This window comes from Phaseolus vulgaris, chromosome 9 (genome assembly GCF_000499845.2).
Source record: "Phaseolus vulgaris cultivar G19833 chromosome 9, P. vulgaris v2.0, whole genome shotgun sequence".
NCBI classification, from domain to species: Eukaryota; Viridiplantae; Streptophyta; class Magnoliopsida; order Fabales; family Fabaceae; genus Phaseolus; species Phaseolus vulgaris.
The window spans coordinates 37,439,067-37,457,356 of NC_023751.2; the positions used below are offsets into that span (position 1 = coordinate 37,439,067).

General features: G+C 30.4%; 2 protein-coding genes across 7 annotated transcripts; both read right to left on the reverse strand.

Moving 5' to 3' along the window:
- Positions 1-276: 276 nt before the first annotated feature.
- LOC137821709 (uncharacterized) lies at positions 277-2,757 on the reverse strand. Of its 6 annotated transcripts, none has more exons than XM_068626430.1 (7): positions 2,582-2,757; positions 2,263-2,320; positions 1,070-1,129; positions 915-962; positions 714-776; positions 505-584; positions 277-422 (listed from the first exon to the last, which is right to left on the reverse strand). In XM_068626430.1, exons 2-6 carry the CDS (start codon positions 2,308-2,310, stop codon positions 531-533), a joined length of 273 nt encoding a protein of 90 aa, XP_068482531.1. In that variant the 5' UTR covers positions 2,311-2,320; positions 2,582-2,757; the 3' UTR covers positions 277-422; positions 505-530. The 6 variants fall into 6 exon arrangements, with proteins under 6 accessions (XP_068482531.1, XP_068482533.1, XP_068482535.1 ...); XM_068626432.1 differs by having other exon boundaries at positions 277-437; positions 2,582-2,716; XM_068626434.1 differs by lacking the exon at positions 2,582-2,757 and adding an exon at positions 2,405-2,523.
- Positions 2,758-11,068: 8,311 nt separating this feature from the next.
- On the reverse strand, positions 11,069-17,931 carry LOC137821708 (beta-D-xylosidase 1-like). Its single transcript, XM_068626428.1, has 6 exons — positions 17,158-17,931; positions 14,798-15,079; positions 13,825-13,994; positions 13,001-13,449; positions 12,506-12,919; positions 11,069-11,890 (listed from the first exon to the last, which is right to left on the reverse strand). The coding sequence occupies exons 1-6, from the start codon at positions 17,566-17,568 to the stop codon at positions 11,298-11,300; spliced, it is 2,319 nt and encodes a 772-aa protein (XP_068482529.1). The 5' UTR covers positions 17,569-17,931; the 3' UTR covers positions 11,069-11,297.
- Between the last annotated feature and the right edge of the window lie 359 nt (positions 17,932-18,290).

The window sequence follows — 18,290 nt, forward strand, 5'->3', positions numbered from 1 at the left end:
GCCATGCATGGATCTCATTAGTCTTAATTTTAGGTTAAAGTAGATGGACTTGTTCTTATGTTTCTAATAACTTGTGTAGTTATATTATAGAATGAATTAGACTTACGGTAAAAGGTTAAGATTGTAATCAAAATATGATTTAAGGACTAAAATGACTTTGAATAATTAAGTTTAAGGAATTATTTAAACTTAGTATTATTGGCGGATAATTAAGTGAACAATGTTTGAATCTCCAATTCCTACTGCACTCAACAGATCGAAAGGAAGAAAGAAAAGGGAATCGAAATGAAACTTTTATTGAACTGCTAATTAATAGAAAACATGAAGTAAATTGTAATATACATAGATCAGGAACACCATTAGTTTTTGTAACACTGAAACTGACTGAGCAATCCTTGTTCCACTTATTAAATCTATTCTCCCTGCATTTCAATGGACTGAAAATGATTTAATACACATTCATGATGCAAATGCTGCAAAAGGGTATTGAAGTTGGAGCATTACATATTAGAGTTATTCACGAAATTATCTCAACCAGATGTGCATGCAGGTCGTCTTGGAGGGAGTTGCTGGTGTGGAGTTCTCTGTTTGAAAAAAACAAAAACAAAAATTATGGAGGAAAATTAGTTAATTAAAACTCCAAAACTCAATGATTAGTACTAAAACTCCAAAACTTAATTACAACAAAACAAGTACTAAACTCCAAAACATACTTGTAGTTTTGGTTGCAGTGTCTCCACTGCTGCTGTAGATTGTTGATTCACTCCAGCACCTTGCTGTTGAGATTAGATACCAACAAAGAGTTATATTTATGGGAAAAAAAGGTTTGGTATACATTTGATTATTTAGTTTAAATGTTTTGGAACATTATTTGGAGTGGTTTTTCAGTTTTAACATGTGAAATTCAAATATACCTTGCATAATGCCCAGTCTGCTGAATCAAAGAAGGCTCTTTCATTATCCTTTTGAACCCAAAAAGAGGCATAAAGTTTAATCAGAGACAAAGTAATTAAACTAATGATATGTTATATGAAAAAAATGAAGTTGTTTTTTTCTAGTATTGGCTTACTTTTGATATCAAAGGCTTCTTCTTTGGGACAAGTGAACCATACTTTCCCCCAGCTGTTGTCTGATATTAAAAATTGTTAAATCAAACCAAAAGAAAGGAAAGGAAGAGAATGTGATATTATAAAATTGATAGTTGATGAACAAAATGAAACACTCTAAAGGTAAACATATGTTATATTTTGAATCTTGGGGCCATATCTCACCAACCACCAAAGAGAATTGTCCTCAATAAGAAAAATCATGATATCAGAAAAGGTGTACACCAGTCAATGTTTGTGTAGTGGAAAATTATTTAGCCAAAGATGTTGTGCAATTGGACCCTTTTCTTTAATTTGAATCTTGAAAACATAGCAAAGTAACCCAACAAGTTAAAATTACACATTTGTCTACCAAGACTAAGAACATAATAAAAATATGCATTTGACCAATTCTATCAGTAACCTAATTACAACCTAATAGTATCATTAAAATTGAAAGAGTGTTTTGAGTTGAACTCAATTCTTTCATGTGAGTGGGGAAAGAGAATATTCCACAAGACCTTAATTATCTTCTTTTTTTGTTTCAATGATGGCCATGAGAAGGTCATGTTTGGGAGAAAACGAAGTTCACATGATTTGCTTGACAGCCAAAAAGCCAGTTAGGCTTGTTTTGTTTTGCACAGTGAGTTTTGTATGCATCACTTTTGGTAGGGACTCCTTAAAACTAGAACAGAGTAACCGACAATTTTGGAGCACCACCAAAATATCTTCACCTTAAAATCTCTTAACTTAATTTCAAATCTAATAATTTGTCTGATATTACTGTAACCCAATTGAAAAATTAGAAAGAAAAAAACACTCAGGTACTCAATCAATACACAGCACAAAAGTACACGGTACAACGATGATGATGATGAAGAACGAGTACATGGGTACAACGTAATGTACACCAAGGAAAATAGACACGTGCAGTCAAGGTATGTCACTGAATCAGAAATAGACACTTGGATTTTCCGTCTGATTCTCCTCTAATTTTTGGTGTTATTTGCATATTGCAATGTCATTCCACACGCATAGCATTCACATTATTCACCACCATCAAACCACGCAGCTTTTATCGTATTTCTAAGTCGTATATCATAATATTAAAACAATCAATGAACCGTTTTGAAGAAAAATATATAATTGCTGGTTGGAGTTTGGTCATGTTACGTACCTCAGCATCTGGGGCAGTGAAATAGTCTTCCTTGTCACACCCTGACATTTTTGTTTACCTATTCAAAAACCCAATTGGTGAGTATAACAAACCAGAAAATAATATTCAAAGTTAGACCATTATTCATCTACAAAAATGTAACCTTTAATTTGTGTGAAAAGAGAAGATGAAAAACAGAGAAAGAGAAAACAGAGTATAGAAACAGAGCAGTCTCCCAATCGAGCAAGGAAGAACTAGTTGGAAGCAGGGGAATGAATACTCAATTATATATAAGAAAAAGAAGAAAATAGATAAAGGGGTGATGATGTTGATAAATTACCTTGTGGTAAGAGGAAGGTAGAGATGCAAGGAGGAGAAAGTGAGAGAAAGTGTTAAAGAGAAGAAAGCAGAGAGAATGAGGTAGAAGGGGTTTGAGTGAGAGGGTTAGATAAGAATATGCATCAATTTATACGAGGAGAGGCTAAGAAATAAGGCACCAAATCTAATATTAATAATAATAAAAACGACTAAATTTTGGATCTTTTATGTCAAATATCCATTGTTATGAAAAGGGTTTACGTGGGCGTTTTGTAGTGGCTAGTTGGCACGTGTTTCATTTTGTTGGCAGAAGACAAGTAACAGAGACCAGATCCAAGGAAATTATTGTTGGTGTGATTTGGTTAAGGAAATGGTTTTGAAGATGAAAAATGGTGAAGAAGAAGAAGAAGAATAAGAGAAAGAAAATGTGTTGTGATGTAGTTTGAGACGTTAGAATATCAGCATCGTTTGGTCCATCTGATACCCCAAACGTACAATTTTCTCATGTGCTACTAATCTTCATTACCGACACTTTCTCACTTACCATTTCATTTAAATCCTTTCACTTTTCACTCTGAAATAGGGTTTCATCTTAAGTGCTAATAATCCTCAAAATTTAACGTTAATTTTACTCATAAACAGTGAAGGGATGTTAATGAATGAGTGAAAGAGTTAAGTTTAAGGTTTAAGGTTTAGGATTTCAGAGTTCACTCTCACATATTCATAGTCCTAATTATATCCATTAATGTATTTAAGATATAATTTTATTGATTTAATTATTATTTTTTATTAATAAGAAAATAATAAATAAATATGGATCACTTCAAGGATAACTCAACTCTTATACAATAATTAAGAAAAAAGATAAGATATTACTTCACATCCCAATCTATTCTAAATTTTCAAAAAAAAAAAAACTATGAGTTATTTCTCACCTCAAAACCACCAAAAAAAACGCACATTTGCCAATAATAAGGAAAAACCAACAAATCACTAGTAATCAAAGTCCAAATTTTTCTTTTTACCACCACAAACACCTCTGTATCATCAACTCTCTCATTCTTAAAGACGCATTTATTTTGATGTTTTCATATTTTAAATATTTATCATTTAACATTTGTAGGTATAACATCCTTTAATGTTTAAAGGATAAATTATATTTATATATTATTTTAAGACTATTAGGTGATACATATTTTTTTCACCATTTAAAGATTTGAAAGTAGAATACTTGAAATGCAGAACTTAACCTTTAATTTCTTAAAGTAAGTAAGAAAGTTTTTAAATTGATAAAAAATAAAATAAAATTTTGAATAAACTAGTGAGGATAAAGAATAGGAAATAAAAAAAATAAACTTACATATTATAAACTATATAAGCTATTTTTTAATCAGAGTTTAAGTAACTCATATGAAAATAGAATAATTTGAATGTATTTTTAGCCTTTTTATTAAATTTACTAATTTTGTATTTAATCTTTAATGTTTTTTTTATTTTTAGATAATTGTTACTTCACATTAATTTATTACCTTGCATGCATTCATATAATGGTATAAAGCATTTTGATTGTTAATAAAAGTATTTAAAATATATATATATATATATATATATATATAAAATGTTTTAAGAATCATTAGAAGAGTTATCATAAGTTTAAAATAATGTAATCGTTATTAATATTTAATTAATAAAAATAATAATAATAAAATTATTAGTAAAACCAAATTTTAAATCTGAAAGTGGATTACAAGGATGTATGAGCACACTAATGTAATTCCTAAAACGTTACCTGTAATTAAATAGGAAAAAATTATGTAATTTTAATAATTATTTATATTACCTCTTAAAATTAGTAAGACTAATTAGAATAACAATTTATTATTTATTTAATATATTCTTTTTGATAAAAACCATTTTTTAAATAACACTATTTTTAGTTCTATGAATAGTTCTTTGCTTTTGATATCTTTAAGTGTAATGAAAATATCATAATCACGTAATCTTTTATAGGAAATACTTGTATGTTAAAATTAGCTAATCTTTTAATCTTTTTATTTTTAATTTAACTTTAAAAAAGTTTTATAATATTCAAAATTAGAAGTATATTTAAGGTAGTTATTGCTAATTTTTATGATATTTGTGATAACTAAATTATAAATGTAATTAAGATGGTTATCATTAATTCTTAATGACCACTACAATAAAACCATGAAATAGAAACTAATTTTAGAGACTAAAACAAAGTTGGTTTTAAATTAGTTTATATTATTGTTAAATGATTTCTAAATTGGTATCTAATTAGCAATCAAGGTTTTTCTACCAAATTTAGAATATAAATAATTAGTAGTTAAAAATTAGATACCAATTTAAAAATCATTTAACAATAATAAAAACTAATTTAAAAAATAAAAAAATTGTTAGTTTCTAAAATGTTTATAATTTAGTCACTATAACAACTAATTATTTTTTTTTCCAAAATTGATTTATTTTTTTTTTATATTAGATTAGAAGTGTATCCAAACCTTTACTATTGTTCTTTTACCAAATTCTTATTCTACCTCTATTTCCTTTAAAAAATTTAAATTATTTGTCACTACTTTTATAATTATCAATATTTTACTTTTACTATTTTAAAGTATATGATAATCAAATTAGAAGTGCGTTAAAAGTTATTATGGTTAACTTTGTAATAATTTATGTAATAACCAAATTGAAAGTGCATTCAAAATAAGAATTATTAATATTATTTTAATTAATCGACATATATTATTATTACTATTATTATTTTTTAAGATTAGAAAACCCTTATTTATATTTTCATCAATTTATTATCATTAATAATTATTATCATTCATTAGTACTACCACTGGATTTTGAACACAGAAAATACCAAAAAGAAACAATTTGCTCATCTCATTTTTGGTTTTGTTACAAACGGAGAATCGTTATACAAAATAAATTAAAATTAAAGTAAAATATATAATAAAATATTTTTATTTTCTTTTTATGTTATGTTTTTGACACTTGCATATCTTTAAAGACCCGAATTTTGTTGTTTAATAGGAATGATTTTGAAATATTAAAACTTTAAGTCATGATTAAATATAAAAAATGGAATTTTTACTATTTAGTTATTTATTTTATAAAATCACAATCTTTATACTTTTTTTCTTTTTATAATTTATTTGTAACTTTCTAAAATTGATTGTATTTTTTATTAATTATTAAATGATTACGGGTTATGATGAATTACAATTTCTTTTAGAGTCAATTTTTTTCTTAGAAATTATTTATCTAGTCTTTTTTAGGTTCATATGAATGTTTTGGTTTTTGAAAAGTTGTTTCATCAATATCAATTTTTTGTTTTCATGTTCTGAAATTTTCTAGATCATTAAAGTTCTTAGGAGTAGTTTTAAATTATTGTTTTTTTTTCTTGGAAGATAAATGACTAGATGAGCTAATTAATTAAGCATGATTTAGTCAAAAAAATAGTTTAATGATTTGGAAGAATATGTTGTATTGAATTGATGTGGAAATTGACTTTGATTGGAAATTGAAAAGAGTTATAATGGATTAATGTATCAGTGATTAAAATTGTTAGAATATGTGGAAGTTGAATAAGTGATAGTTTAGTTCATTTATGATAAAGATTAATTTTTTAAGCTACATGTTTAACTTTTGATTGTAGTGTTTTTTTTATGGGATTGTTATGTTAATAGGTTGGATTTTGATTGCATGATATAATTTTATTTTTTATTTCAACTATAATTATTTTTATTAGTGAAAGTAACATCCTACATATATACTTAAAAAAATCAAAAAAATTATTAAATAAAAACTAATTTTAGATACCAAAATAATTAGTTATTATATTAACTAAATTAAAAACTATTTTATAAACTAAAAAATTATAGATGTATAAAGTAATTTTTATTATTAATAAAAAATTATAAAATAATTTTTAAATTAATATCTAACTATTAGTTACTAAGATTTTCGCTATATAATTTAGTCAAATGACTAATTATTTTTTATCTTAAGATTACTATTTAATGATTTTCATATATATATATAAAATAACTATTAAAAAAAAAGTCTTCCTAATTTTGTTTGGTTTTTGTACTACTATCTTACACAACTATTACACATTCTCACCTAAAAATACACACAACAAATTACACGAAAGTGATACAATGTGTTAATTAAAATTATATCTCTAAAATACAATTTGTTTTATATAATTTGTAGTTATTGCACTGGATTATTCTTTATTTTACCAATAATAACTAAAGACAGAAAGTTAAAATATTTAGTTGGTTTGAATTTTTTTGCAACCATTATTACATTAGCATATCTATCTTAGTTAAGTTTATATGTGATCATGTTGCATTATTCGTTATTTTCTTAAATAAATAAAAATCAAAATTTGAAAGCTTAATTATATATATGAATTTTTTATTCTACAATTTGGATTTTCCTAAACTGGTGTGGTGCATTACCTTATAAAAAATCATATTCGGTTGTCAGTGTTAAAATTAATATGTTTAAGTAATTGTATTTTTTTTTAAAAGGAGTAGCCATTTTAAAATAATATACGATAAATGATCAACGTATATTTATTATATTAAGATATATTTTTATTATATACATTATTTAATAACATTTTAAAACAATATAATATTTTTTTATCAAAATTTAACTATTAATTACTTAGGGTACTCGATAACAAGTTGAATACAATAATATTAGTTTTAAACTACATATGCTATCAATGTGATAAAGATTGTCACAATCAATTATGATACAAAATTTAATGTTGCTAGAATTATTGAAATTCGTATAATTTATTGCAATACAATACTATTTTTTTTTTGTCAGCATAATCAATTCAACAGATTAAAGGATATCACAATATCTTGAACTTAAGGTCGATTTTCACATTTTGTAATTATATATATATATGTAATTTTTTTAAATTATATTTAAACTAACTTAAAAAAAATAAGGATATCCTATGCATAAAAAAAATCATTTTAATATAAATAAGGTATTTAAAAATATTTTTTATTATTTTCTTTCTTTTTTGTCCTTTCAATTCATAGGGTACCCTCACAAACGGTGTTGATTGGGCCATTTGATTAAGAGACATAAGCAATACTACTTAATTCAATCCATATTTATCTTATGTTAAGTGTGTTACAAAGATATTAAATACTTTATATATATATATATAATATGTTAAATTTTTATAGAAAATTTAGATTTAATGTAATGAATAAAACTTTTAATTAATAATTGCATTATATATATAAATTTTATGTCAGTTTTCTGAAAATTAAAAAGTGTTGTACGATTGCCACTTGTCAAAGGCCCCACCAATCTCTACAAATCTAAGACTCTATTTTATAGAGATACTTTCACCACAAGATCCACCAGCTAAGCCTAAGACCTATACCACAAGATCTACCACTAACAATTATTTTTTTTATAAAAAATACTACACATAAAACATCAATTTATAATAGTGATATAATAAAATTGTTTTATTGCAGTAAAAAAATTATTATTTTTTAATTATAATTATAATTATATAAAGGTTGTAAGATATCAACAAGGCTATTTTTTGAGTTATTCCCTTTTCAATTTTATATTCATTTGTCAACTTTGACAACTGAAAAAAATATATTTTACTATAAAAATTGGTTGTAAGTTAGATATAATTTATAAACACAGTTGTAAAAGTAACTTTTTCTTATTTTTGATTTGAGGATTTTATATGATGTTTTACTATATAATTTTTAATTGAGGATATAAGAAAAATTTCATATAAAAATTGAAATTTTAGATAAAAAAAAAATGGTTATATACTTGAAACAAAGTTGTTAATATATCATTTTTTTTAACTTATATTAATGGTTACCCTAATTAGGATATATCATACATCTATTTGAACCTTTTATTACCATTATTATTAGTTTAGTTTTACCCTAATACATTATCATCTAAAAAATAGTTTTTAAAATATCATGCACTGACTATTTTTTTTTTTTATAAAAGATTTCATGTTAGGTATTACTACGTAACTTGGCGTCTAAGCTAGGTTGACATTTCAAGTAACAACAATCAACTGTCATCACATGAAAAAAAAAGTATTATTATTAGAAAAAATATACAAAATATGGGAGACTGGACCAAAACTCATATGTTACAAAAATGATACATAGGTAAACTATACTTATTCAAAAAGAATTCTAAAAACAGACTAGAAGGAAGTCTATTATACCAATGAAATGATTCTCTATGAATAAATCCTAAATTAACCAATTTATCAGCACACACATTTCCTTCACAAAAAATATGAGTAACCCTAGACTTGATTTTTTCACAGTAATTAAGACAAGTATTTTATCGATTACGAAATATTCACGGAACATTAGTCCTAGTAGTAAACGCAACACAAACCAAGAAAAAATCACATTGAGTCAGACATTAGTAAACCTCATCTTTTGAGTTTTTTCCCTAGCATGTATAATTTCATAAGACTCAGCAACCATAGCAAACTAAACTTTAAGAAACCTAGATAAAACACCAATAAATATCATACACTATCTTAATCTTATCACCCTTCTTTTTCTTATAATATTTTTATTGTTTTTTATAATAAACAATTGTGTAAATTTACTTTTTCTTTAATGTTGAGAATTGACACTAGGGAAGAATATAATATATATATATATATATATATATATATATATAATCATAAAAGTGTGAAATTATTGGACGGTGGATTAATTCCGTACAAAATTATTGTCCTACTCCTATAGTCCTATCCTTATCCTCTGTTCTTAATTAATTGCAAATGCAAAGCTCTCAACATTTATAAAAATTCATAGTACCAACCATATGTGACTGTGATCTTTTTACCAAATTATAAAGTGCCTTTTACAAATAATAACCTGTTTTCAGATACAGTTCTTTAATATATGAAGTTTCTTTATGGTTTAGTCATTTGGTTAAGTATGAGTTACTGTAAATTCTCTTAAACTTCAGTTTTTATAGTGGGAAATACCCATCACTGTTCAAAAATAACATCTATCCTACAACTTTTTTTATAACAAAATATATTATAATAAATTAATAATTTATTTATGTGTAAAATGAATAATACTAAAATATTGGTGCTCATCTATATTAAAAAGTTAAATCTAGATTATATAATTTACTAAAAAAAATTTTGAGACTCTCCTTAAAAAATTACATGGCCTTTAATAATATAAAAATATATATTAGTATTTTAAATTATAAAATATTATTATTTTGAATTTTCAAATGATGTTTTTGGTGAATATCATATACCACTAGAAGCTTACATTTTTGTTGTTTTGCTTTGTTTCTAAGGAGAAATTGGTTTAAAATTTGATTTTGGTCTACTTTGAGTGAGTAGTCAAATACATTTATTAGTCCAATTCAATTCAACTGTCTAAACAACGAAAAGGGATCTATTCAACTTGGTTCAAATTTGTATGGAGTCATATTTTTTCTTAGCTTGTGGGTTTGAAGTTGACCACATTGGTTTACTCATTTAATTTACTCAACTTTGTTTCATTGTCCACGCTTCACCTCAAATTCAAATTCAATAGATAATATCATTAGGATTAATCATCTTATTTGAAGTTCGTTTTTAAGGTTGTTGTTTCATCACGATTTTATTTTTAAAAAACATTTCGATGAAAATTAAGAAAAAAAATTATTTAAATTATCACCGACTCTAAAAAAATATTAGTTGTACTGAAACAATACCCTGTTTTTTTTTTAGAGTTTTGAGAAAAAATTTATGATCCCCACTGTACTGATTGGGCCGAGAGATTGGACCGAAAGGTCCAATTAGGTCCATGCCAACCGAAAGCAATGTGAAGACTGAGCCAAGAGTTCAACCCAAAAGTGAACTAAAAAAGGTCAATTGAAATTATTATTAAGCAAAAGCCCATGAAACTGGGCCCAACTGGGCCCAAATATGTAGGTGTGTGTAGTAAATGTTTAATACAAAGAGAAAAGACCCAAATAACTTCTGGGCCCAATAAAAGAGTAGTATAAATAGAGGGTCATCCTGAGAGGTAAGGAAGGGTGAATTCATTCTAATATCTTGTAAAACTGAATCTAACTTTGGCATCGGAGCACCTTTCAAGTACGCACACCCATCTGTGAGAGGAAGCCGAGACCAAAAACCGAAAGATCAAATGGAGTAAATTAAAGTTGACCGAGAAGTGTCCGTTAAGCAATTCAATAAAACGTGAAAGATTTTCGAACCAAATACAAACCAAGAACAAATAAGCTGAAAGATCACGCCGAGAAAGGAGTCCGAAAGCGAAGGCCGAGAGGTCAACGGGTGGAAGGCAAAGGGAGTTTGTTTCTAGGTCCTTGTAAGAACACCCACGTATAACACTAATGTCGTGACCAACTGGATCAAAGAAGATGGAATGAGGAAAAGAAAAAGTAAAAAGAAAGAATATATATAACGTAATCTTTGTTTATATCCCTTTTTGACATATGAAGTATGAATAATAATGATACATGGTTTTACAAATTACAGTTGCCATCTATATACCCTTATTTTACATCTGAATTTTTCAGGCTATAGTAACTTCTTTCTTTTTCTTTATTCTTCATATGATGCTTTTGCTATTTGGAGCTGTCAAATTTGCTTGACAGATGATGAATCAATGGCAGAATGAATGTGTTCAGTTGTTGATCTGTTGCATAGTTTGGACAGAAATAGAATGTTTGAGATCACCAATGTGGAGTTCATGTTCACCAGAAGGGATCCTTCGAATCCCGAACTGGTCCACGACGGACAAGTGTTTGCAGACATGAACACCAACCGTCACCCTTTGCGTGGAGCCAGCAGGAACATGGATCTTCTGAAAGTTCACCAGTTGTTTGATCTGAGACCATTTTCCTGGCGGCGGTTTCGAGAATACGAGAAGGGTGTGGGTCCCATCCATGGAGCCGTCATTTTTTACGTCCACGTGGAATTCCATGTCCAACGTGTCATGATCACAATTGGCGTGGCTGAGCCTCGGTGCTTGGGTGGAGAGGGTTGAGTTAGTGAAAGTGGTTAAGGGCAGTGAGAGGTGTTTGGGAGCAATGGCTAAGGCGTGGGTGAATGTTGAGTAGCTTAATCCATGTCCGAATGGGAAGACCACAGGTCCTTTGTAGAATCTATAGGTTCTTCCTGGGTAGCCTGTTCCTGGGTTTGGACGCATGTCCATGTTTGTCATCGGCACTTTAGACAAATACCCTTCTGGGTACCATGTCATGGGTAATCTTCCACCTGCAACACATCCCAATATATTCCCACTTTATCCAAAATAAACCAAAGAAGAAACCGGTGATTTTGGTTTTTAAGTTTTATCGAGTTATATATACTATCTAGTTTTATCAAGTCTTCCTAGTTTATGATTTAAATATTATTATGTCTTATTTTATGTTGTATTTATTGTTAAGACTAATGTTTCTTTGATATTTTGTAATAGATGAGAACACTTGTAATAATTATGTTGAAAAAATCAGGTTTAGAGTTTCTCACATTTTTCGTGAAGAAAATATATCTGATGATAAACTTGCTAGCTTAGATTTTATCATAGAGAGTATTTTTATTGGTATAATAAATTTTCTTTCATTTAGTCTTTTCATAAAAAAATTTATTAATAGGTATAAATTTTCTATGTAGCCTTGGTATGGTCCACTCGATAAGTATCCCTGGAATGGAATTGACCAGTTTTTGTTAATATATTAATTTTAGTCTAATTTCTTTATATATATTTTTTTTAATAATATTTTTTTATATGATAATAAATGATTGTTGTTGTTTGAAATATATTAAATTTAAAATGAAATTTTTTATAAAAAAAAACAAAGAAAAAGACTATGTGTGACTGTTTTTTACCTGGGTTAGTATGACCAAAGATGACGTCAGCTATGGCGGTTCCTCCCGCTTGGCCAGGATAACCAACCCACAAAATGGCACTGATCTTTGGGTCATTTACAGCAAACGAGATATCAACTGGGCCACCAGACATGATGACCAAGATCACTGGGCCCTTTGAGGCCCTAGCCACCCTAGCAACAAGCTCCTGTTGAAGGCCCGGTAAGAGAAGCCCAACTCTGTCTCTTGTTTCGGCTTCTACAGACTGGTCAAGGCCCATTACCAACACAGTGGCATCAACTACCTTAGCTACGGTCTCTGCTGCTCCAAATAGTTCGTTTCCTCTGCAAGCCACACCCCTACACCCAATTTGATGTGAAGTCTTCACATACCTCGCAATCCCTTGCAAAGGACTCGTATACCCACACGCCACACCTACCACAATTCAAACTATATTAGCCTTTTTCTTTTTGTCACCACAAATACGATTATTAGCTTGTTAAGTTGTTAACTAACCAGCATAGTTCCCTATCATTGTAACTGTAGCGTCCGAATTGGGCCCAATCACTCCTACGGTGCGGATTCGCGCAGGGGATAGTGGTAAGGAGTTTCTCTTGTTTTGTAAGAGTACTATGCTCTCTCTAGCTGCTTCAAGGGCCAGTTCTTGATGGGCCGGGGTGCACACGTCTCTTGGGCCCAAGTTTCCGTATGGTTGGGCCGAGGGTTCGCCGTCAAACATGCCCAATCTCATTTGGACCGTGATGAGATTGGCCAAGGCAAGGTTCAGATCGTTTTCGGAAATGAGCCCCTTCTTTATGGCAGCATCGGTGTGGATCGCCAAGAATGGGCCGCAGTCCAAGTCCAGGCCCGCTTTTATGGCATCTGCTGCTGCTTCCTCGGGTGTTCTCGTGTAGTGTTGGCTGTCGTAGAAAACTCCAACCGAGTCACAGTCCGAGACTATGTACCTTTTTTTTTTGTGTACGACAAAAACAACGGTGAGAAAATTGGTAAAAGCTGAAACCAAAAGCCCAATTAATTAAAGGGTAGTTCTTTCTGCACCTCTACATTTTCTATCTGCACCCTTACATTCTTTGAAATACCAGAATTATCCTTGATAGTTTTGGATGATTTCAAAATAAGGGTTCTGTAAGAAAAGGTGTTTCTGGAATAGAAGTTCCCTATGGTAAGCAAAGTGTGTTTCCAGAATATCTCAGAAAGAGTAATTTGGAAGTCATTTTAAAGGGATAAAATGGTCTTTTCCAAGAATGATGAGGTGAAGGAAGTGATTTGTTGGGGTGCAGGGAGAAATACCAAAAAATAAATGAGTAAATTGGACTGACCCATTGAGGCCCCATTGGCCACGGATAGTGTTGCGAAGGAGATCAGGGTCAGCACAGGTGGGCTTGCCATTGACCTGATTGTAAGAACACATGACACTCGCCACTTGTCCTTCCAACACACAGGCTTTAAATGGCACGTCGTAAGTGTCCTCCAGATCCTGTTTGCTTACCTGCAGGTGCAAAAAAGCCCACAAAAGCCTTTCAATTTGGGCCCATGGTTTTATTTTATCATTATTTGAAGTGACGTCATTTGTGTAAGTGGTGATTGATTGGGTAGTGTGAGTGGGATGGGCCCAACTAATTAGCAAGTGGGCGCAAGTCGTTGTCACAACAACTTCCATCAGTTCCAGTTCAGAACAAACTGGTTCATCATCAAAAACAAGTGGTTTGCATGAAAGAAAGGACAAAATGGACAGGTAGATCAACTTTATTTATTTATATAATACATTTAGCCAACAAATAAAAAATCATATAAAATGTAAAAATAATGTTATATCATAAAAAAGATTTTTATGATTTTAATATGGTAAAATAATTTTAATATCGTTTTTTAAAATTAATAAAAAAGATTTCATTTATTTTTCATTTAGAATTTAATCAATTTGAAAATATATCAAAATGAAAGAGTTTTTTTTTACCATGATGGAGTTATTTTTTTTTGTTTTTTACCGAAGTGGAGTCCGTTTAAAAAAGTTGCAAATTTAGGCAAGTCGTGCCAATTCGGCACGATTTCATATGCACAAATCGTCCCAATTAGACATGACTTCTACCCTGTCATACTGAAGTCGAGCCAACTTGACACGACATAAAATACATATATAAAAAAATTTATGACGTGGCAGAAGTCGTGTCAAGTTGACACAACTTCAGTATGAAAAGACAGAAATCGTGTCAAGTTGACACGGTATAATATGGCAGAGTCGTGTCTAATTAAAATAACGACTTCAAAACCCCAAAATGGGAGAATATATACCTTGGCATTGAAATGGAACCTGTCTACACCATTCCAGTTATCAAGATCATAAGCGGTGTAGTGTTTACAACAAGCAGCCACCTTGAGGCGGTTTCCGGCGCCGTCGCCTTGGAGTCCTTGGACATAGCTGGCGGCGTATTTTGCGGCGAGGGTTGGGTCTTCGCCGGGAGTCTCTTGGCCGCGGCCCCACCGTGGGTCGCGAAAAATGTTGACATTTGGACTCCAATACGTCAAGCCACCCTGTCCACCGTTGTACATTGCTCTTGCTTCATCAGACACCACCTGCATATACCACCCATCATTAATTTCCTACATTTCTTTTTGTACCTCCTCCATCATCATTACTTACCTATATTTCTTTTAGTAAACCCTTAATTACTACCTAACAATATAAACTATCCATAAAGGTAATTATATGAATATCAATCAATTCATATCGCAATCAATTTTCAAGGACAATTTTAGATATTATTCATTAATAATTTTTAAAATATTAAAAACCTTAGACCCTCTGCATATGTATTAATTAAAGCACCAAAATAGAATAATAATTATTTAGAGAAAAAAAAATCTTAATCTCTCGATTTGTTCTCTGTCTTAGCCAAACTACCAACAACCGGAATATTAAAATTTGCTTTTGAGAGTAAGAGACAAAACAAAACACCCCATTTTTGACATTTTCTGGAATCTAAATGTCACGACAAATAAGTAAATATCCAAATCAACATTGAATGGTTTTCCTTTTCATCATCACTTTATCTCAAGAGAAGAACTTCACTTCACCAATAATATATTAATATAACAACTCTTGGTAATGTGATTGGTCTCTTTGTTACAACAATCGCAACTTTTATCATTATCAGCATTAAAATCATTAGCCATGGCCACCAAAACGAGAATGAAAAGAAAAAAGACGTGGTGGAAAAGTCGACGCAAGTTTTTGCAAGGCATCAAATACCTACTATGTGTTCTTCAATTATTCACCAAACCAATAATTAACAAAGATGCAAACACGATGAAACTCCATGCTTCATTAAACAACTTCAAACATGCAAATTAAGATAAGTTTGAAGTGAAAACATGTAAGAGAAATTAGAATATGAAAGGGATCTGCTAATGAGCAGAAAAGAGAAAATTAATTATTATTCCAATCTTGAGGGATATGAATATTGAAGTAATGAATTAAAGAGGGAGTGAAGACAGGGACAAGCAAAACCACCATCATCTATGTTACTTTCGTAGTTAATGAATGAATGGCGTAATGGACTTCTTTTACCCTATGGTTGCTGACAATTTGGGTTGATGAGTTTTCAAACTTATCATCATTTTCTTTACCATTAAAATGACCTCATTGTCCGATTGCACATATATTTATATTCAAATGCAGCAACCCACATGGTGGTTGGGACACAATTTTGTCAGCTACCATGTAAACCAGCTAAAACAGGTTATAACGAGGCATCACACTCTTAATAGTATATATATAAAAAAAAACTTACTTGGATTAGAACAAAAACGAAAGTAATAACCAACAAAAATACCCAGTCACTTTTTGTAATCTTCATGTACAACAACAACTTTTTTCCGTCGTTCTTCAGATGTTTTGTAACTAAAAACTCTAGAAAATGTATAAAATCTCGAGCCCCGTACTCAAAACTTAAAAGTACACTCAAAAGTCAAAAATTCAAAAAACTTATGAAAGTAACCATTTAAGACGTGGGAATTTATATATCTTATTATATAAAAATTATGAATGTATGATTATTTTTTTTTAAAGAACATAAAATGATTTCATTGAAGTAACTTTTACTGGGTAATGTTGATTTTGGCTTAATCTTAAGTTCACATCAATGTGGGTTCATTGTTTGGGAAAGAGGTTTGAGGGTTATAAATTAAACTTTCGTTTTTCACTGTTAAATATTTCAATTTGTAATATCTTTTCCCATAAATAAAAATGAATTGTTTTTCTGTTCGGAGATTAAGCTAAATTGATCGAACTCCGTTAACAATTTTTTAGTGTGTTTTTTCTTCTTTATCTCTTTTATTATTCCGCTCTATTTATTCAATATTATTTATCGCTCTCTTAGGATTCTATTTTAGTGGAGAAATTACCCATTGTGTGGTGTTATATTGGGACTATAATAAAGGCATGCATGCAAAGGCAATATTTAATGTATTAATTATGGATAAAAAAGGTGATGGATAAATGGGTAATTTTGTCATGAATGGCCGAAAAGAAGAATAAAGGAATCTACTTTTAATTATTTATCAGCCAACGGAAATGAATATTGAAAAAGTTGATGTTATAGGTTTAGTGGGAGGGATACGATAGAATAAGGAAGAGGGTAAAATGATCTCACCCGTCCAATTTGGCGCCAGAGAGATTGATTGAAGGAAGCAGCGGTTGTGATGACCTGAGGGAACATGGTGGCGCCGGGGAATGCCCCACCGAACTTGGTGCCGGGGCCCACATTGGAGACGCCGTGAAGCGCCTCCGACCACCACTCGTAGCCTTGGATTCCGAGCCGGGGCAGGGCGATGGCGTTGTTGACGACGAGCCTAATCTTTTCCGGCAATGTGAGTCTGGCTATGAGGTCCTGCACCCTCACGTGGATGGGGACGCGGGTCCTGCAAAACTTGAACCCCCTGGTGAGTCCGTTCGCAGGGTCGCACGCGAAGGGCACCCTCCCTTGGGACGTCCTTGGGAAGGACAGTGCCACACAGAGCACTAGCGCAATGGCTAGTAATTTGGTGTGGTTTTGAGAAGCCATGGGTTGAAAATGAAGAACGATAGTGAGTGGGTGGGATATATATATAGAGAAGGAGTTGCGTTTTTGAGTGGGTTTGATTTCGATGTGGGGGCTTAGAGAGAAAATAAAAGTTTATTGATTGCGTTTCCACGTCGATTGATTAATTGCATAACCTTAATAAGTATGAGGGTTGTGAGATGAGAGAGTGAGTGAGTTTAACACGTAGTTAGGCTCGGTGGGTGGTGCCTGGGTTGGTCCCATTTACTACTTGTGTGCTACTAGATGCTGAAATGCATTCATTAAAATATATTACATGCCATAACTTACAAACATGGATGCTTATAAAGTAAGAAAAACAACCCAATTATTTAAACAAAAAAACACAATCTCTCACTTTTCTTTTCTTACTTTATTCTTACCTCAAAATATCCATTCATTTTTGTTAATCACAAGTGTTATACTGAGAAGGAGTTAGATGTCTGGTTTTCATGGTTCTGGAGGTATGTCGTAGATTGATGGAGAATGCACGACTCTCTCCTAATATGATAAAATGTTATTAGAATTTTTTAAAGTGTTACTAGACAATAAAACTTCTAAATCGAAAGTCTGAATTGTCGGTCATTCATATAGTCTATAGTCTAGTGGTCTCTCGGTACAAAATAATGTTCACGTCAAATCATGGGTTAAGAGCATTAATCCTAATTAGGGGTTATACAACGTGATTAAATGTTCATTGGGTCTGT